The 21,306-nt window shown below is 41.3% G+C and overlaps 1 protein-coding gene across 13 annotated transcripts in view; it reads right to left on the reverse strand.

Moving 5' to 3' along the window:
• Nucleotides 1-21,306, reverse strand: part of RASGRP3 (RAS guanyl releasing protein 3) — a 96,899-nt gene that overhangs the window by 13,735 nt on the left and 61,858 nt on the right. For 8 of the 13 annotated variants that reach the window (XM_014854927.3, XM_070512262.1, XM_070512266.1 and 5 more), the window contains 9 exons: nt 20,760-20,862; nt 19,307-19,369; nt 18,641-18,772; nt 17,249-17,396; nt 15,626-15,799; nt 15,125-15,241; nt 12,833-13,108; nt 6,155-6,232; nt 2,128-2,244 (listed from right to left, as the gene is read on the reverse strand). In XM_014854927.3, the coding sequence (XP_014710413.1) occupies nt 2,128-2,244; nt 6,155-6,232; nt 12,833-13,108; nt 15,125-15,241; nt 15,626-15,799; nt 17,249-17,396; nt 18,641-18,772; nt 19,307-19,369; nt 20,760-20,862 (1,208 nt within the window). The remainder of the gene's footprint in view (nt 1-2,127; nt 2,245-6,154; nt 6,233-12,832; nt 13,109-15,124; nt 15,242-15,625; nt 15,800-17,248; nt 17,397-18,640; nt 18,773-19,306; nt 19,370-20,759; nt 20,863-21,306) is intronic. The other 5 variants (XM_070512268.1, XM_070512271.1, XM_070512270.1 and 2 more) reach the window with 1 other exon arrangement.

The raw sequence follows: 21,306 nt of genomic DNA on the forward strand, positions 1-21,306 counted from the left end.
GCAAATGACCGATACACTCACGGAAAGATGCTCAGCTCTGCTAATAATTATAGAAGTGCAAGGGAAACTTTTTATTTTTTACCTCTCAGACTGGAAAACATTAAGATAATTGATAATTTCCTAGAGTACGTGAAACTAGGCCCTCTCATATCAAGTTGGTGAAGTAAACAGCCGCAATCTTTCTGGAGGCCAATCAGTGCTTACTCTCTGACTCAGCAACTCCACTTCTAGGAATTGTCCTGAGGAAGTAACTGAACAAGGCTTCTCAAAGGCGTACACGTGTATACGCATGTGTGTGTCTGTATATGTATGTGCGGGGAGAATAAAGTCACATAAGTTCATTTACAAATCATCAGTGGTTATCCCTAGAGAGTTGAATTACCAAGGCCTGAAAGTAAAACTTTTCATTTTCTGTATTTTATGTAATGTTTGATTATGTACAATGATTCGGGCTTTCTTTATAATCAGAGAAAAATAAAACAGATTTTTCCACTGCTCTCTACTAAGTTGGGTTTTCAAAATGGTTTGTAAGTTCTCCCTTCAAACACATGTATGCAAACATATATTTGACCTAGAGTCCAGTTAGAATGAATCTTTCTCTCTTTTTCCTATGGTTTCTGTCTATTCTATCTATATTGCCCTAGGTCACAAGCTGCTTTAGGAGTATTTGGGGAAGTTGGAAAAATATAAATGAACAAATTACTTAATTAAAAATATGGTTGTTTAGCACCCATTGTAAGTTTATCCATAGATAACAGAATTGTGCAAAGTCACAAAGCATTACATTTTTTTGCAAGTCCAATATTAATACTTATCTACCATTAAAATTAACTGTTATGGAGTGCCTACTATTTATAGTCTAATATCCATATTTATACTGAGAGTACAATATTTTTTGTGGAATAATAGTTAGTATGAAAATTCACAATAGAACCTAGTCTTTCATTTAATTAAACCAACAGTAGGCAATTTATTAAACTGGGCCAACCTTCCCCATGAAATTGGAATTTGAGAGAAGAGAAGAGAAAAGAGGTAAGGAGAGAGGGAGAGAGAATGAGAGAGCAGGACGGAGGGAGGGAGGGAGGGAGAGACAGACTTCCCATGTGGAGCAAAGAAAGTCTGTCTGCAGAATGGAGTAAGCATTCAGAGCAAAGCAGAGACGAGAGTAGGAGAAAGAATAGCTGTGTCTTCCATTTCCTGACTCCAGACCTTCCTGAGCTACAACTCCATCCACCCTGGATCCTTTACCCACCTTCCCTGGTTCCAGGTTGGGTCTGTTACTACTGTATCATCATGTGGCCTCCACTGGACCTTATGGCTTTCTTAGCCCCTTCCCTCAACTTTCTAATCTTTCCTTCCTGCCTCAGATACTCCGCATAACGTTTCTTTCAGCACCGCATAGTTTCCTGGACGAACCAAGATGTAGAACATTCTTTCTTTTTCTTTAAACACCTTTTCCTATCAAAAAGCACATTATATCCCAAAAACTTGATCCTATGGCATCAAAGTATGTTCCAATCCATTACAGTAGATGTTTAATCAAGGATCACAGTTTCTAGTACCTAAGATGTCTCCATTTTTCCCACATTGGCACCTCTACTCTTCTTTCTATATGGAAATTCTGACAGAGCCTTGCCCTTCATTAAGTGATGTCTCTGACCTAAATGGCATTGTGCTACTGTGTCACAGACCCCCAAATATGTATAGCCAGAGAAACTACCCAACCTACAGGATCTTTTCCTACCCTCAAGTAACCAATTGTTCAGGCATTTTATTGTGACCTATGTGGGTTTTTAATGAGTAGATTCTAATCCACGAACAGTCCTTAGGTTGAGGGACAATGACAGAGGTGTCAAATGCCTGGGAAAACTAGGAGTTAGAAGTAGATGAGAGTATTTGGGCAAGTGAGAACAGACTGACATGAAGGGGAAAGGGGGCCTTTCTGGGAGATTCTCCTCCAGAGCCCAACGCCAGGTAGACCTAAGTATCTGCTGAATTGTTCCTACCTCCAGAGGGCTGTTTTCACGGACTCCATCTGATTCCTGGACAACCAGAGAGTATCTGGAAAATATTCATAGAGGAAGGGGTCTTCTAGCCCTCACTCTTTACTCTCCCTCAACCACTTACCTCAACTAATTTCCTTATGTGCTTGTTGATGACCGTGGGGTCTGGCTTTGGCATCACTCCTGATGCCCACTCCAGGGGCACCACGGGCTTGGTGGGCGTCGTAGGGGAGGTAGGCTGCTGATAGAAAACACACACATTTTTCAACTTTTTCTGGAGCCTTGAGTAATTAGGACCAGGGACATTGAGAAAGAAACATAAGTTTTTTTATATTAATAATACCATTAAAGACTTATGTTTATGTAGCACTTAAATGTTTTGAAAACAAACGCTGATGGAATGTTTGTCAGTGGAATATTCTGTCAGTGGAATCTAATCTGTAACCGAATACATGCTTGGATTGTGCATTTTGTTTAGCAGCAGCCTAGGTTCTATTATTTTAAATGGAAAAAAATATATTGCTCTCCTAGCCCATCCAAAAATCCTACCCAAGTTCCTCAAATATTACTAAAACATTCTCAAACATGTATACATACATACATACAATTCAGACATATTTTTGTATAATACAACATATATAAAACATTACTTATGCAATTCTTTAATACTTGGTGTTCGTGATAATTTAGTAGACGTGTGCAGTAGATGGGTCCCAGTGCACGGCCAAGTTTATGTCCTGATGCCAGCATCTCTCTTGATATGCTTAATCACTTCTGACTGTTTGGCTAATCATTAGGTCTTTCTAGCCCTCTTAGGTGAACATGCTTTCTCCACAGGTTTTTCCAGGTTCTTGCAAGACATTTTCACTTAATAATGAGAAGGAGATGGCGGCGATAATGCATAACATCTTTACACAACACAAGCATGAAACACAGCCCTATCAGGAGACCAGCCAAGAATGCTGTGCACTTTGCATCCTCCCCCTGGGACCCTCAGACAACGTAAATATTCTTGCTGGCGCATGCATTCAAACCTGTATTAGCAGGGTTTTTTCACTTGATACTGAATTGGGAATAAACATTTTTGCAAGAGGAACTGAGGAGTAACTGTACTGATTTAAGCCCCTAACCACGTTGTGAGGTAGGTGTTTCTGGTCTCCCGTGGGTTACCAACAGGAGCAAAAATTACCTTGTGTCTGGCTTGGTCACCCACACACTGACACACTCACACAATCACTTGCACACACACCTGCACACATCATGGCTCTTTCTATCAAGCTTTTCATCTTGTTGATCTGATAAAGGATAAACCCACAGTTCCCAAACCATACAGCTAGGTGCCCTGCCTGAAGGATTGCAGCGAACTCAGAGCGCACCAAAAGGTGCTTCGAATGTCCAAGGGAAACAGAGCGCTACTCACTATCTGTCGGACACCACACGAACTATCAGCTTGAAGTAGTTCGCAATTCACCCATTAGATCGTGCTACATTTCTTTCAACGATACCATATCTTTACAAAGCAAAAAACTCAATGTGGAACAAGAAATAAGAGCAGCAGAACAAAATTTAATTCCAGAATTTAAGAAACCGTACAGTGCCCAACAGGTACACACATCCTTTAGTAAGTAATTGTGGTTACTTAGGAATGAAATAAAAACTTTTTTTCAATGTATGTGTGTTATTTTTTTCAAATGGGCGCTAAGTCATTAGAACATAAAAAATTTGCTAAGTTGCTTGAATCTAACTGTTCTATAAGTGGAACCGTTAGGTATTTCTTCTGACCTAGAGGTGAAAAAACACAATTTAATTAAGCCTTTTTGGTTAGAAATTCATGCTCAGGTTTTCATTTGGAAGTAGGAGTGTGAAAAATCTGACACGTGAAGTAAAACGCAAAGAAGAGCGAGTGAGGCACTGAGGGTACCACGAACAGAAAAAGGCGGAGAAGCTCCAGGACTAACTATTCAGGTTAGAGAAGTCGACACCCACTGTAAGCACAGTGAGGTGACAGGTTCTCGGTAACGTCATCCTGACTAGATATTGTTCCCTAGTATCAGCACATGTCGATTACTAAGCACAGGGGCCGGTCAGTGGCGCAGCGGTTAAGTGCGCACGCTCCGCTTTGAAGGCCCGGGGTTCACTGGTTCGGATCCCGGGTGCGGACATAGCACTGCTTGGCACACCATGCTGTGGTAGGCATCCCACATATAAAGTAGAGGAAGATGGGCATGGATGTTAGCTCAGGGCCAGTCTTCCTCAGCAAAAAGAGGAGGATTGGCAGCAGTTAGCTCAGGGCTAATCTTCCTCAAAAAAAAAAAAATACTAAGCACAAACTAGGATAACATTTCCCTTAGAGAAAAGACAGAAAGAGATTGCGAAATGCGTTTTAACAGACTCATAGGATTTTAGCACTTTGAAGGGGCTTCTAAAGCTTCTGCATTTACAAATGATAAAAAGACTTTCCATGTTTGATGGAAATGTCTGCTAAAATTGGCAGCAATTTATCTTGAAAATAAACTAAGGTAAATCTAAAGAGCACAAAGCAGGCAAGCATGATAAATGGGCTGTTCCTCCCCTGTTCCTGATACAAGGGTGCTGGGAAAATGATGGGCAGCGCGGCCAGGCAGGAAAAGCACAGACGCTGAACACAGACAGGCCTGAGGCCGAATCCCACCTCTCCCACTACTGGCTGTGTGGCCCGTGTGAGACACTTTTGCTCACCAGACTCAGTTCCTTAACATATGAAAGAGATGACACATATATGATGCCCTGCCAGGCATCTAAAAACCAACTGGTATCAATTCAGGTGCCTGGTTATGGTTAAAGGAGTCTGCAGGTGGAAACGCTGCGTGCGCATATACAGCACAGCTTACTGCACCACGGCCAGGTTCCTCACACCAAAGCTGCAAAATGAGGGTGGAGCTTAGGCATTCCTGTTTTTTCGGTAACTTTACCTTTCTCTAGCTCTGTCTTAGCCATGCTAACTTTGAAGTGTCTGGTCCCCACTCCTCACTTTGTCTGTGCTGTATCTTCTGCAATGTCCCCAGGAGATGGGCCTCTGGGGACTGGCAGGGAGGTGCATGTGCTGATGGAACCACCACACTCACCATTTTAAAAATGGATGCTACCAGGTCCACTGACTCAGACTCAAGTGCATGCCCTCCTGGCACCAGAGAACAGCTCTTGCAGTCATTCTGCCTCTTTCAGTCTGAGGGTTCAGAATCACAGCAGGTATTAACAGATGGACAGACTTAGGGTCTATAGTCACTGGCAACATTCCACAGAGTCCAACTGGTAAGAAGGTAATGCATGAGACCTTTATAAGAAAACTGATCTCAGGATATGAGTACAAGAAGTGAGCACAGGGGCCGGCCTGGTGGTACAGCGGTTAAGCGCACATGTTCCGCTTCTCTGCAGCCCAGGGTTCGCCAGCCTGGATCCCGGGTGCAGACATGGCACGGCTTGGCAAGCCATGCTGTGGTAGGCATCCCACATATAAAGCAGAGGAAGATGGGCACTGATGTTAGCTCAGGGCCAGTCTTCCTCCATAAAAAGAGGAGGTTTGGCGGCTGATGTTAGCTCAGAGCTAATCTTCCTCAAAAAAAATTAAATTAAATTAAATTAAAAAAAAAGAAGTGAACATGGACACTTTTTCCTTCAACATGCAAACCTCATCCTCACTGTAAATTTCAAATTCACCCAGGTATTTTTTAATTAGTGCAAAACATATCTAAGATACAGTCCACTTGCTAAAACTAATGAGCAGTGTACATTCAGTAAAACAATGTTCTCAATCTCATTATAGAATGTTTCTTTACTAAGAGTCAGCCATCAATTAAGTGAGACACTAGTTAATGTGATATTGAAATTCTGAGCTGAGTCAATCATTAGAAGAGGAATTTGTGAATTATGATGAGAGTATTTAAAATTCATTAAATCTAGTTTTATATTGAAGGGGATTTTTTTAAAAGCCTGGAAGCGTCTAAAACATCTTTAACGTTAAGATAAGCTGTGGTTTGTTGTTTTTGGTCCTATATGCAGGTGAGAACTCACCTTCAATCTCTAGATCACAAAGCACCATTGTAATGGGCAATTACTGTAAACGACAAACTGTTGTGTTTGGCACTGATCCTTAGAGAGGAAACAATACCTACCGATTTAGAATTTCTAGGCTCCAGCACCAGTGACAGTTTGTAAATATCGTCTTCTGTGTGATAGAGGTCCAGAGAAAGCTACAAGAAATTAGAATGGATAAATAATTATGTTGGATCACATTTATTTATTTATTTACATTGCTGAAATATTTTTCAAATTGAATGTTTAAGCCCAGTGTCTAATAATTTGAGCGAATGTAGAACAGTAAAAAGATGGCATGCAGGTGTGGAAAATGAAATTTTAAAAAGAAAAGGTTAAACCTTGTGTGGTCATCAGCATCAACAAGAACCATTGACTCAATGCCTCAATAATATTTATTGAGCAGCTATGAAGCGCTGAGCTGGAGATGAGGGATCCTTGATATTTACAGGCTTGAAGCAGGGGCAGAGATGTAAAATAAGACTGGTAAATGCAATAAATGCTGTCTTAGAGGCTTGATCAAAGAATTCTAGAAACAAAGGAGTAATTAATAGATTTCTATTATTTTAGGGCATTGTGCTAAGTCCATGTGATAGAAAATGGTATAAAATCATTTCCTGCCCTCAAGGGCCTGACGGTTTATTTGAATAAATAGGAATTGCACACAAAATGATGTGTTCATATCAACAAAAGGCAACACATGCTAAGTGTGAAGTAAGTTGCCGCACTCTAAGTGCTGTAGGAATTGTTCAGGGAGGCAGCCTATAAAGCACGAGGGAGAGGTTTTCGAGTCAGATAAACCCAAGTTTAAATGCGGAGCCTGCTACTGGTTAGCTCTGTCACCTTGAACCGGTTATTTCCTCTCTGCCACTCAGGTTCCGCATCTGTAAAATGGGCGTGGCCATAAAAGTCCCTACTGAATTGGATTTTTATCAGGATCAAATGGAGTAATGCATGTGAAGTGCCACACGGGATCTGGTACACAGTGAAATCTCAAGAAACATCATTTAGTGTTGTCGATGTTGTTGTTATTATTATAGCTGTTACTAATAATATTATTACGGGTAGGTGCCACTGAAGACAGAAATGATCAGGATGGCATCACAGAGGAATTTATGAACTGGGACCTGAGAGGACTTGGACAAATGAAGAGGGAGAGGAAGATCAGGGTAAGGACGACAACGAGACCAAGACTGGAGAGCACTGAGGAAATCTGTAAAACCTTAAAACGCACAGTCCCCTTCGCCAAAAGAGAAGTCATGAGACTTAAAATAAGACTGGATCCTTCTCACCCATGTCCTTCAATGTTAAACACCCAATTTATCACCCACTTCATCAGCAGAAGATAACCACGTGCTCTCTCTTTTCTTCAACCATTTAGGCATGAAAAATTTCCTCCAACATGTTTTGTCTAAAGATACAACTTAATGTGTATGGGTGCAGAGTGAGGGGAAAAGAAAGAAACAAGAGAAAACTCAGATGCAAAGGATGTCCTTCAAGGATTTATCTTCTTGTTCTACCTTATTTAAAAAAGCAGACATTAAAAAATGTCATTTTTGAATCATTCATTCATTCAACAAATATTCATTGATCACATAATATGTGCCACAGACCATTTTAGTCACTGTTCTAGTGACTAAATGTAACATTTAAATTAAGGATTTCATAGCTCAGGGCATATATGGTTTTCCCTAGACTTTGTCACCTAGAGTTCTTCTCTAAGCATAATAAAATTGACGTGATTTTACTATAAAATTTCCCCAGCATCAATTCAGGTCATGAAAATCCAAAGTTCACAAAGAATGGAAACTATATCCACCCTCCCCTGAACAGCAGTCACTCCAGCCTCCCAGGGGCTCTGCCTTTTTGCAGGAAAGGAACCATTCCCAGGTCACAAACAAATGCCTTGAGGAGTCAGCCCATCGCACAAGAGTGAAGCGGGATGCATGAAAGAGAGATTTTGATAGAGACATCGGTATAAAAATGTCTTATTTGGAAAAAGTGTCTTTGCAGATGTAATTAACTTAGGGATCTTTCCTCTTAGCTTGACGATAAGAAAAATTTGTGATAATAAATGGGATCTGACGCTGGGTCTCTGTGTTAGGGAAGCAAGAGGGAGAGGTGTGGTCTCTGATGAATGGGCAACAACCACTACTCCACTGAGGCAAATTGTCGTCAGGCTGACAACAGTTGCCATATCTTCTAATTTCTCAAGAGAAGTCAAAAATCTGGAGTTTTATATGAAGCATCCCAATTTTTAAACAGTGGAAACTAATAAAAATTTTTATGATTCTACATGGGCCAAACAAAACACACCTGCCATTGGCAGTTGCCCACCATTTTGTAAATTCCCCAAAAGACTCTGCTGGTCTCTCAGCCCCATGAAAGCAAGCAGTGCATGTGTTTTTTCCACCTCTGTAATCCCAGTCCAGCTTGCCGCCTTGCATTGTGAATGCTACACAAATAGAAAACCAAGTGATTTCTTCCTTCTGAATTCCTTGTTATCAGGAGTTAATCCAGACTTTGATGAGCATCTTCCTTTCCTCTTAACTTGGCCTCCAAGGCCTGAGTGTGCACTGATGATTGATGCTGGCATCTGCTGAAGGTGGGATGGCAGCACTGCTGGAACATCTGACCAGAAATCCAGATAAGCTACACACGAAGTGGGGAGGATGCTCTTTCAAAAGAAACAGAACATCTTTGGGTGTTTTTATATGTCAAATGGATAGATATCTGACCCTAAAATGGGAACATTTTGGTCTTTTCCAAATGTTTGCTCTCCATTGATTAGTGAGAACATGGGAAAGTCACTAATCTTCTTCAGTCTCAGTCTTCTGATCTGTAAAATGGGAATCATAAAAAAGCTCCCTCCCAGGACTGTTGTGAAGATTAAATGAGCTCGTATGTGTCTGATGAGGTTTGTTCAGAGGGTCACATGGATGGGGTCTGCAGGGATTGCCTTCCAGTCAATGCAGCAGCCAAACGCCACTGTGCTCATCCACGAATGTAAAGCCAGCCTCTGGGTCACTCCTGGCATCTCTCTGCTTTCCCAGCCATGATCCTACTTGCTTTCTCAGATCTCTTCTGGGCTTTACAGCCCTGCACAGAGTGACCCGTCCTACTTCCTACACACTTTTTTTATAACAGGCAGCTTGTCAATGAGATTTCAAGAAGGTTTGCTTGTGTCTAATATATTTTGAGTTTGGTTGTTTCTGAAAACTGTTCTGAGTCACTATTTCAGGTTGTTGCATTCACGCCTGATCCTATCAGCAAAGATGGGTTGTAGATTTATCCTGCACATTAGAACCTGCATTGCCGTCACTGGAGAATTGTGAAATAAAATACACTTGGTCATCAAATTATCTACATTCACCATTTTTGCAATTGTTCTTCTTCTTTTTTTTTTTATGAGACTGTAAAAATACAGGGGCTTTCCACTTATTTGCATAGACTCAGAATGGTAAACGTAACTGATAGATCTAAAAATACTATCAAAAGAATCAGACTATTTCATATACCACAAAATAAGAAGCCTCAGCTTTGAAAGCTCCTGGTTATGTGAACCGGGATCACAGTGGTAAACGTCTTCTCCAGATCTTCCGTGAAAAGGGGAACAACCCAAATCCCAGGAGTCTGGTGGTGTGCCCCTCCTTCCTTCACACGCCCAGTGCTGCGCAGGGGACTAAGGTTACAACGACAAAAATGGTATACACGGTCCTCGCCCTCAGAGACTTTGTCCTGTAATTAACTCCTTTTCTACACATCCATGAAGAGGGAGAGAGAGAGAGATTAAGTTTTACAGCTGCAAAATAAAATAAATGTCAGCAATATGCCCACTTTACAGAGGAAACATCAATCCGAGGCAAACTGTCCGAGAGAGAAAAAGCCCCAGGCTGGGATTCAGAAGTTTGCCCTCTGCAAGCCTTTGGTCCTTTATGGATCTCAGGTTCTTCACTTGTAAAATAGGAAGAGGAAGGGGTGATGTTATACTCGCTGCTTCGCCCCAGCATCATCTCCCAAACGGGGCATTTGCGAGAATCTACCAAAGAAAGGTATGTGAAAACTGCACTCAGTTATTACAGAAAGTTCGAGCATTGCCGGGCAGCCTGCTGCACAGAGGAGGCATTTAGTGGTTGTTGATTCACTTAAGAGCTCTCATTTTTCATCTTCCAGGGTGTTAATCATGTATAAACTACGTCACCTGGGGCCACGATTAGAATGGCAGAAAATTGACCTACAGTCTACAAAAGAATCGGCCCCTCAGATGCATTTGGGCAGCCGCAGTCAATCGTATGGTTCTAATCCCAACATGTGTGCACTTCATGAAATGCTCACCGGACTCCAGCAAACGCCCCATGGGAATCTCCTCACTCCTCATTCTGAGGAGATTAATCCCCCAGGGGCCAGGAAAAATGAATGAATATTTCTCTGCCTTGAACTTTCTCCTCAGTTGTGGGGAGAGAGGAAGGATCTTGGCTTTAAATAGAAATTGGCTTGATGATCAGTGACTCATATGCGGGACCGTGCTGGCCTGATGAGCCGCTGGGCCGGAACTACGGAATCAGGTTGACTCTTGGTTCTTTATTCTCAAAGCTCCACCATTCCTTACATCTAGAATCATAGAAGGTGAGAGCTGAAAGAGACCTCACAAATGAGCACACAACCCTTTACAAAAAATCCAGAGTCAAGGCTGGTTAGCAACGAGACAAACCTGGGTAACTGCAGAGGCAGGACTAAAAGCCGGATCTCGGATCTAAGATTCTTGCCACCACACTATACTATATAGCACTGCCAGTACTAAGTATGGTGTTTGGTGGCTTCTAAATTTTCCTTCAACACCTCTGAGAGTGAGAGAGAGAGAGATTAAGCTGGCATCCTCTTTGTTTCTTCTTTCCTTTCCAACAAAATGGAATCGTTTCTTAGCTTTTATTTGTAGAGTTCAGATTTTCCATTTGCACCCCCAAAATTTCGTTCAAAATCCTTCAATATTTTTCTAAATATCTGTCATAATGTTGCATGCTTCATTTACAACTCAATTTCCCTGCTCCATCATTATCTTTTATCTGGATGAGACATTGCCCCAGTGTAGGTATCTGCTCTGTGAAGTGATCCTCCACGTCGTGGGGACAGCCTGGATACAGACGCTTGAAACCTGGCTGCACCTTGAGACTAGTCTACAGTTATCACCTGTGTCTGTGGGTTTACAGTCTCATTGGGGCTGCAACTCTGGTCACTTATTCATGGCAACAGATTTACATAGCAAATGATTAATAAATGCAGGTGCCGGGATTATTGAGGTTTTTTCCCCCAATAGAGAATGTGTGTTTACTATTTGCCACACAAACTCAAACCCAAGAGATTGGTGTTTCTGTGTGTTGGCCACTTCTGCTTTATACTAAGGATGCGGCTGGCATTACTGCGTACACTTAGGGGTTTTGTTGTTTGGTAAACAATTTACATGCTCTAGCAATAACTTGTGAGAAGGTCTAGGAGCCACACTCTTACTCCAATGCAGCAGTTCTAGGGCATCTAGGCTCTCAGAGCTTCAGAGGGGTTACTGTTTTCATTTTCCATGGCCGTCAAAGGAAAATAGTCAATTCAGTATTGCAGCCAAGTTTCAGATGCTACAGTGCTATAAACTCAAACAGGGAAGTTGCTCCTCCGCTTGTCTAAGCAAGGGTGAGAGAGTTTGGTTATGCCTCTTCCCCCAACAAAGAAGCAGCCAGTGGGAAATGTTCTCTTCTACACACCTGTTGTGTCTAAAAGTGCTAGGACCTGGAGACCAGCAGAGGTGTGTGCCACGAATGCCAAAAAATAGGAATGGTAGGCGAATGTCTTCTGTCTGATGTACATCATTCCTAAATACAGCATTCAACTCATCTTGTTGAGCTCCTAAATATGCCAGGTACCATGAGAGGGGCTGGGAACGTGATGTATAAGGCAAGTAAACAGAAAAAAATCTAAAGCAAAGCGATACTTCCTATATTTAAGAAAAGGTCAAGTGCAAGGGCGACACATGACAGATGCATTGCTGCTTTGAAGGGGAACAGACAATGCTCCAGAAAGATAGAGCCTTTTGAATTTGAGCTAGTCAGAGGGGTGGGCAGGGAAGGGATTTTCCAAGAAAGTGCAAAGGCCGGGAAGCAGAAGGCAGCAGATAGTGGTGGAAAGTGTAGGTCCAATATTCCTCAAAGGCAGGCGTGATGCGGGATCGAGTGATGACAAATAAGTCTAGACTGACAGAAAAGGAGTCCTGAGGGGCCTCAGATGCCAGGCCGGGAACTGAATCCTGGAAGTTTGAGGAGGTTGGTGGGGGGCAGGAAGATCAGAGGGGAGGTCCTTGCATTACTCCAGGCTTCAGCTATAGCAGCACAGCGAGGATAAGGAGAAGCAGATGAGTGGAGGACGTCCAGAGGGAGCTGATTTAATTAGATGAGTGTGATGACAGAACATGAGGGGCTGAGGACGGGTCTGGAGGGCCTCTCTAAGAACTCCAGAAGTGGGAGCTATAGAGGCAGAGAGCAGGCCCCTCAAATCCAAGGGAATATTTTTTGCCTGGCGATTCTAGTCTCAAGTCATGCTGGTTGTGGGTGTGGGGTTCCCCTCCCCTCATCCTTTGAGATTTCTTCCTATCTACTGACCCTGAACTCAATCTCCACCCCCTACCCGGTGCACTGCTGGCACAGATCTTCCCTGCATCCGCTGGGAAGTGAGGTGGAGAACAGTTACTAGCACAAACTCCAGTCCCCTGGACTCACCGTGAGCAGGTTGATCAAATCCATGTTGGGTTCTAAGTGGTGAGAGGCATTCTGTAGGGAGACCAGTTCACTCAGGGTAACGGAGAGCTGGTGCATTTTCACAATATTCACTTTGTTCTCCTCTGTCCAGTCTGGGAAAATGACATGGACTGCTATCAAGTCTTTCAAGTGGACGCCAAGGATGGGGATTTTGAAGCCGTCGCAGTCGGCAAAGGCTTTGCGGTAATTGCAGTAATTGCCGTTGGAAGAGACCAGCTCTGTCATTTCGTTCCAGTTCTGGGAACAGATGGAAAAGTAGAATTTTCAAACAGCCTGCCCTTCTGCCTACCCTCAGACCCTGCAGTGTGTGGCTAGAAAATTCCTCAGCTACTGAGAGAGGTATCAATTGCACCAACGTTGATGCAAGGAAATATAAACCGAGAAAAAGAAAATTAGAAAAATGTACTAGGCCTGGCTATGAGTTGGACAGTCTGTTCCAGTCTGCTGCAAAACAGAAAGAGCTTGCACCTCTGCCTACGTACCAGGGATGTTGGGATGTTAAGTAGCATCATATATATATATGATTTATATATATATATATATATAAAAGTATTTTGCAATTCATGCAAATATTATTGTCCACAAATACAAGCATGTATTGTATTATTTAAAGTATGTAGTATATTCAGATTTCCTAGTTGTTCCAATAAAGTTGCATTTGAGATACTACTTTTATGGGGTAGGAAAAGTCACACTGAGGTGTGAGATAGCTGTGGTTCTGGACTTTGCCACTAACTAGAAGGGTGATCTTAAGCAAGTCACTTCACTTTAGGGAGCCTCAGTTTCCTTTTCTGTAAGAAAGAGGAGTGCAGATAATTTTTGAAGACATACTTGTAATTCCAAGCCCCTAGGAGCCTACACTGAATTCTCATTCTTCAAAACATTTAAAATGTGTTTTGCTCTTTACTTGAAATTCAGTACAAAGCTAAAGGAAAATGAAACACTTACATAATGAGCCCCATTACACTTGGAATGAGTGCAGTGTTTGAGGTCAGACAACAGTGCTTCTCTGGCTTATATCCTCCTGTTTGTATGGACAAGTTATTGTTGGTTGCCTAATAGCAACCAGACCTTCCTAACAGACCCCAATTTTGATCAGTCTACTCTTTCCCAAAGCAGCTCATGTGACTCAGAGGGAGCTGTTTCCTTGCCCTGGTCCAAGGATGGGTTCTGATTTACCATCATCATCATTCCATCCCTCTGGTTTATGATTGGTTCAGGAACATAGAATTAAGCCAATCAGTACATTGTATTCCTCTGGCAACTGTTACTGGTCCAGGGGTGGGGGTGGGCATGAGACTTGAGATGGTCCAATCTGTCTAAAAAGATCTTTAATTCCATGGGGGCAGAGCTGAAGAGAGTTCTCCCGTCATGAACAAGAGAGCATAAATTTCCTGTTGCCGCAGACAACCCAACCAGGAGGGAAGCCAGTCAGATGGAAAAAAACAAACAAAAAAGAAAAACTGATACTCAGAGGGACGCAGAGCAACTGAGCCAGAGCTCTGATCAGACCAGGCCTGGAGTCGGCCCTGCCTCTAGACTTCCAGGTATGTGAGACGATCCATTTCCTTACGTTTAAGCAATCTCAAGATTTTTTTTAAACTTACAGCTGAGTGTCCTCAGTGATACAGCGAAGTACACTCTTACAAGGAGATCTTTTCATAAGGATGAAATGTTCTTTTGTGCTCAATAAGGAAAAATATTATTTTGGTCTGGAAATAAATATGGCAGAAAAGCTCGGTTTGAGATATGATCATTGTTTGTTTAAAAAATATATTTTTGTTCCTGACAACTCAGCTATAAATTTGAGGAGTTTCTACACAAGGCCCACCTCTCCCCCTTCGTTTGTATCTTCCACTGTGTCGAACACAGTGCTATGAATAGAGCAGGTGTTCAATGACTTCATTTGAGGAGGGGAGGGGAGGAATAATTTCTGTCTTATTCCCTTGTACCCACCCCCCGTGTGTATCACAGTGCCCATCACGTAGTAAGTATCAGATACATGTTTGTTGAATATTTACAAGTGCAATAGGTTAATAGTATGCAAGGCATTCTTATTGGGACGGTTGTCACCACTTTCAACTTGTTTTTCCAGGTGATGTGACCATGCCCTTCCTATTTTATCCCCCATGTGTAACCTACCATTGTCTAAGAAAACTTCCCCCCTCTGAGTGACATCTATTAGGAGGGTCCTTACCCCAAACAATTTACAAATGAGTTTTTCACTTGGGATTGGGATCCAATCCATTGTACCTTTGTAACTTCAGAAGAAAGATGAGAATGGGTCTCTTTGAGGCGTGAAATGGAACTATGACTAAGGCCTCCCACCACCGCCATCAAGGTGTTAAAATTCTTGAGCTGAAGGAGCTTCTGCAATAAAAAAAATTGTTAACTCAATGCTTTGTAACAATTTTTCAATTATTCTGACCTTTCTGAATTACAGGTGAATGCATGCAAAATTTTAATAAGGATCAGGGAAAATAATTTCAATTTAGAATTAAGTACAAATGAATTACACTAGAAAAATATATCAATCATTTCACAGAAAAATAGCTAATTAAATGTTCTAAGTATTGCCAATTAAAAGCAATCTTCTTGCATGAGAGAAGTGTGATTTTGTTTATTAGAGATTTATAGTAGTTTAATTGTCTTTTATATTGTGAACCCCAAATTTCCTCAATGACTTTTCTCAATGAAGTGAATGGACACCTAGAATCCTTTAAGAACCCCAGTTTAATTACCAGAATTACATACCTTGGCAATATTGATGAACTTTGTGATGACTTCTGCTCTTTGCTGGGGAGTTGGTTTGCTAAGAACCATCAACTGGACCCACTTAGAGATTCCATTAAATAAAGCAATAGATCTCTCCAAAGTTGGGTTATTCTCCAGGCAGCCATGGATGACATAGCTTTGGTAATCGGTGAACTATTAAAGGAAGATTCAGAGACTCTGAATTACACAGAGTCTTTGCAAAACCAGAAATTGGAATGTTGCATAGAAGAGGTGAGATGTTTCGTAACAACATAATGATTTCTTTCACTTCACATTTATAACGGTATCTTAAAAGTTGGATATACATGTACACTTGGCATGCTATTTTGTTGTATTTCACTCCCTCATACTCAGAGACACACTTAATATACACATCACAGTGTTGGTGGGGGAGAGGAAAGGACAAGGCTCCAAGTCACATTCCAGTGAGTCCCAAATTTGCTGGATCATAAGATCCATCCAGGGCATTTGCTAAAATAAATGATTTCTAGGAACACCCCAGACCTAAATGGTTAATATCTCTAGAGGAAAAACCTAACTCCATTTTTCACCCACTACTGGTGATTCCAATGGTCAGGCAAGTTGGACATACAAAGGCAAACATTAAAGAAGAGGAAATGAATATAAATATAATGATTTCAAGTCAGAATAATTTTGTAAAGGTTTTCAAGAAAAAATAGTAATTGAAGTAAGGCAGCTCGTTAGAAAACAGACACATTTCAGGAAGTCAGCGTGGATGCTGTCAAATACATACGAGCCTTCTATCATGTAAACAGTACGGGGGTTCCCGCTCATGGCCTGCCTGTGGGGAATCATGAAGGTCCTCTGCAAGTAGGATTGCTTGGTGAAAAGAATCGGTCTTTCAGAAATCCATACTTCTAACCTCATGTTCTTTTTTGCAAGCAATAATGTAATTCCTTCCCCGGCATCTTAGAAAAGAAGGAAGAGGAGGAGGACTGCCCCAGAGCTTGCTGACGTGAAGACAAAGGCTGATTGTGAACTATTGTGGAAATATTATCGTAACGAGTGGAGAATGAGTAGGTGCCGAGAAGCGACCACCGACAGGAGGAAGAAAAGGGATGTAGAGAAGGAAGGCTATTAAGACAGAGCAGGAAAGAAAAGTTTAAATCAGGATCTCCATCCGGGGAAAGAAAGAACCTGAAGTTGAGATTCTCCTCAAAGCCTACAATTCCTATTTTCAACCTATACCCATAATTAGGCATTTATACAAATCCCAACCCAAATAAATATTTCTTCCCCCAAATGAAGGGCCTAAGAAAACATGTTCATTTGGGAGAAGTCAATGGAACGAAATAAACCTTGAATGGTTAAATTTCCGCTGAGAATTTAGAAAATCATGCTTTAATCCTATGAAAGGAGACATTGAAAATAGCGACAGAAATATAGCTCCTGAACCATAAAATAAAAGACAGGATAATATTTATCTTTGGTTAAAAGGGATTGTTCCCGTGAATTAAGGGCACTTTTCCAGGGGAGCACAGTGACAGAGACTGCCAACACTTCAGAGCATGAAAACGCGGCTCTTGGGAAAGTTGGCATGGTGGTTGTTATCCTTGGAAGAATAAATGTCAAGTTTCTTACTGAGATCCTTCTAAAAGATTTATGCTCCAGAAAAGTGAGGTGCTCAGCCAATTCAATGGGCTCCAGATGGTCAAACAGCAGACAGGCTTTTCCCTTCTTGGATACTTTTTTCCTCTGTGTGACTCTTCTCATCCAGTCATAGGAAGGACTATAAAAGAAAAGTGAGTCTGGTCAATGTGCTGAAAGCCCATTTCACTCAATGGAAGTTATTAACCTACTGACTCTGTAACTCTTGGCCTGCTTCCAGGGGCTTGTGCAAAATACACACCCTGTCCTTCATATTTGAGGAGAAAACCGCTGACCCATTGCCAATAGAACATAAACTTCCAGTTATTTTTCCAGACAGGGTGTGTTTGCACTGATCCATCCAGAATCCCTTACTTGGTCTTTCTTATGACCAGTAGGATTTGATCATAAGGGAGAGGTCAGGGCTAGGTATATAAATTTGAGAGTTTATCAATATATAGGTGGTGATTTAAGGCACATGGAAACCACCAGAAGCTGGTGCTCATGCTTTAGCAACATGTGGATTATCTAAAAAGCTTGTTATAAAGACAGAGGCCTGGACCTCACTGCCAGAGATTCTGATTTACTAGGAATGAACCTGAATAATCTGTATTTCTAACAATGTCCCTAATGATTCCAGGATTACTCACTGTTGATAACTCTTAAAGAAGTATTCCAGGAAAATAGACAAGAGTATGAATGCCTAGAGCATGTATTTGCAAGATGGATAACCATACTTAGGCTCATAAAATAGTTTTCTCTGTGCAAAGTTAACTAGTTGATAGAAAATACTAGCCTAATTAGCACCAAGTTCCTAATAACTGAGCCGACCAGTTCATGACACAACTATGGTCAACATTTGCATAGCCTTACGCTGACCTCAGAAGCACCATGTTATAGGACTTCTCAAACTTGAATGAGCATATGAGTCACCTGGGGATTTTATTAAAATGCAGTTCCCAATTCAGTGGGTTTAGAGTGGGCCCTGAGATTCTGCATTTCCATTGAGCTCCCAGGTGACGCCAATATGGCTGTCCACAGACCACATTCTGAGTGGCAAGGGCATGGGAGACATTAACTAGATTCAGTAACTAAATACTGAGTATCTATTACGTGCCAAATGCTTTCACATGATATCTTATGTACTTTGGGGATGCTCATAATAATTCCAGGAGAAAGGTACTATCTTCATTTTACAAGTAAAGAAATTGAAGCCTGGAGAGATGAGCTATGTCTACTGGGACTGCGCTCATTGCAGTAAGGCTTTCTTCAAAAAAGTACAGCTTGACTCTAAAATGGCATGAATTGAGGTCAAGTGGGGTCATCACTACTCCCTCCCCCAAACAGTGGACTCATCGTGTTTAAAGAAATGTGTACCACCCTTACATGCTGGATATGTCGATGAGGCTGATGTGTTTTTCATATCCTAGTTGACTAGCTACTTCCCGGAATTCCTCAGTCATATGGATCAAACCAAGGTCCAAATTAAACTCCGCAGGAAACTTCAGAATCCAGTACCTGAAAGGCATCAAATATTTTTGACAACTGGAAGATTTCAAGTTAGACCTCTATGGGAACCATTGTATCATTTTATAGATTACATTTAACAATGAATCCAGGACCATAACTCAGATTAGCAATCGCCTATCCCCCATCCATCACACGGAGTCTCACACTTCCCTCCTTAAATCAAGGACCCAAGTCCACCAATCTCACTCTGAGCCTCTCTTTCTGACCCTCTAGAACCATAGCTGAGAGGAAGTCTTTCTCTCAATTCATGGGAAGCAGGTGGGAATATGAACAGTGAAGGAAGAGGGAAAAATGAGCTGGTTTCATTCCCTAATCGCCATTTACCACTGCTTGATCTCTAGTCCAAAAGAAAGATAAACAGTACCCCCAAGAACAGAGGTGGACCAATTTTAACAAAGTCAAGAGGATGGGGATCTGAGCTGATCCTATTGTCAAACTAGGTCTGCTGCTTGGGGAAAAGGAAATTGTCAACAACTCCAGAGCGAGAAACTACAATACAGTTAAATTTGTAAGTATATTTACCTTATGAAGTAGCAGATCTTTAGTCGAAATTCGTCACAGTTTTCTCCACTGGCACTTCGATACGTACACTAGTTAAAGAAAAAACCCTTGTACTTTGTTTCCTTTGCTCACACCTGCAGCTGTTTGATCCGTTTAGATGAATTCCTAATAAGAGGGCCAGACTGGGCACACTTGGGTTATGTGGACATTCAAATGGGGAGAGAAGTGGGTTCTGATACATCAACACTGAATAACTGAAATTTGATGTATTATTACCCTGGCATGTACTTTTTGGTCTGGAAGGGAAGCCACTTTTAAAATTAGTTTTGCCTTCCTGAGCACGTACCAAGTAATGACTGTCAACAGTAATTACTAATATACTGCCAACTATAGATAATTTAAAATTGATAGTACCTAGAAGCACCATTTTAGCCAAAAGGATTTGGGTATTTAGGATTAATGCCTTATCTAAGTACTCTAATTTCTTTAGTATTTGAAAATGTCATTTTTAGGTATATTAATACACGGGTTGTATTGTAACATATCCTTAAGTCTGTTTATTCATACTCTTGTTAACAAATTTTTATTGAGCTCCTTCTATTTACCAGGCCCTGTGGATATACAGTGAGCAAGAAATCAAAGGGGGGGAAATCTAAAGAAATGTTGATTCACAGGCTGTTTCAACTTTTCTACAATCCGTACTTTCAGACAGTAGACTTTACTATGCCTAAATATCTTTTTCTACTTGTGTTTCATACATTAGTGGACATATTAATGAAAACACTGTTTGTAGGCACATTCTTGGATCGGATCCCAAGACGGGATAGGGCCAGACTGAGTCAATCCTCTCCATCCTTCCCTATGCGCTACCCGTAATAGTGGGACCCATGGAACCCTTGGACCCCTGTGGACTAGGATCTTGCTCACTTCCAGGGATCTCTGTTTGGGGTGAATGTCCCATTATCCTCTCTAACATCCCCTTCTGCCCTGAGTTGTGGAGAGGACAAAGGGAAGAAGCAGAAAGTGGGGGAAGCTTAAAGTGAGCAGGTGCCCCTAACACTGAACAGGCCCTTTCCCTCTTAGGCTTTCCCTGCATCTAAGCTGTATCCTCTAGGTCCTCCATTTTGTCATCCTAAAAGAAGTAAATTAGGTTGTGAATCGGTGCTAAATATTCTCTCATTGTACTAACAGCAGAAATGTTTAAGACAAGTTAGAAACATTCAGCCTACAGCTCCTGTTTCATTTTATATCTAGCAATTATTTTCAAGTAGAGCCAAAACATCCAGATGGATAGTCAACTATTTGGTCCATCTTCCAGCTGTTTTGTCTAGCCACTATATATATTCTCAAAACAGCTGGATCACTGACTGAAGGCTGTTTATTCATCTTAATTTACTGGCTTTGGTTAGACACTTTATCTAAATACAGAACTTGATTTATGATTGTAAAAATTACACAGTAGTTGAAAAGATATATGCAGAGAAGTTTTTCTGCCAGTTCGGTGGAAGATAAATACCATCGGTGCATCAGTAGAACTATTCTTGGCAAATAACTCTTATTCAGCTCTCCATTGTCATCTGTTAAAAAATAAAATACAATGAGGCGGGAGGAGACAACAATACTACTCTTCTCTTTTCCTAATATCAGTAGAGAGACATTAGCATCAAAAATTTCTTGTAGACTCAATTATCGCTTTCCTCCTCCTTCTGCCAGTATTTCCTCGCAAGCTAAGTGGGTCGGTCTCATTCTTCCTCCAGTTTAGGGTTGCCAGATTTAGCGAAGAAAAATATAGGACACTTAGTTGAATTCAAATTAACATAAACCACAAATAATTTTTTAGTGTAAGTTCATCCCATATATTATTTAGGACATACTTATGTTAAAAATATGGTTTCTCTGAAATTCAAATTTAACTGATCATCCTGTGTTTTATCTGGCAGCCCCACTCTGGTTTAATTCTTCCTACAACAATTAGTTCAGCATACAACTCCTTTATGATTCTGTCTGTGCAAGGAATAATC

The sequence above is a fragment of the Equus asinus genome, chromosome 6 (assembly GCF_041296235.1).
Source record: "Equus asinus isolate D_3611 breed Donkey chromosome 6, EquAss-T2T_v2, whole genome shotgun sequence".
Taxonomy (NCBI): Eukaryota; Metazoa; Chordata; class Mammalia; order Perissodactyla; family Equidae; genus Equus; species Equus asinus.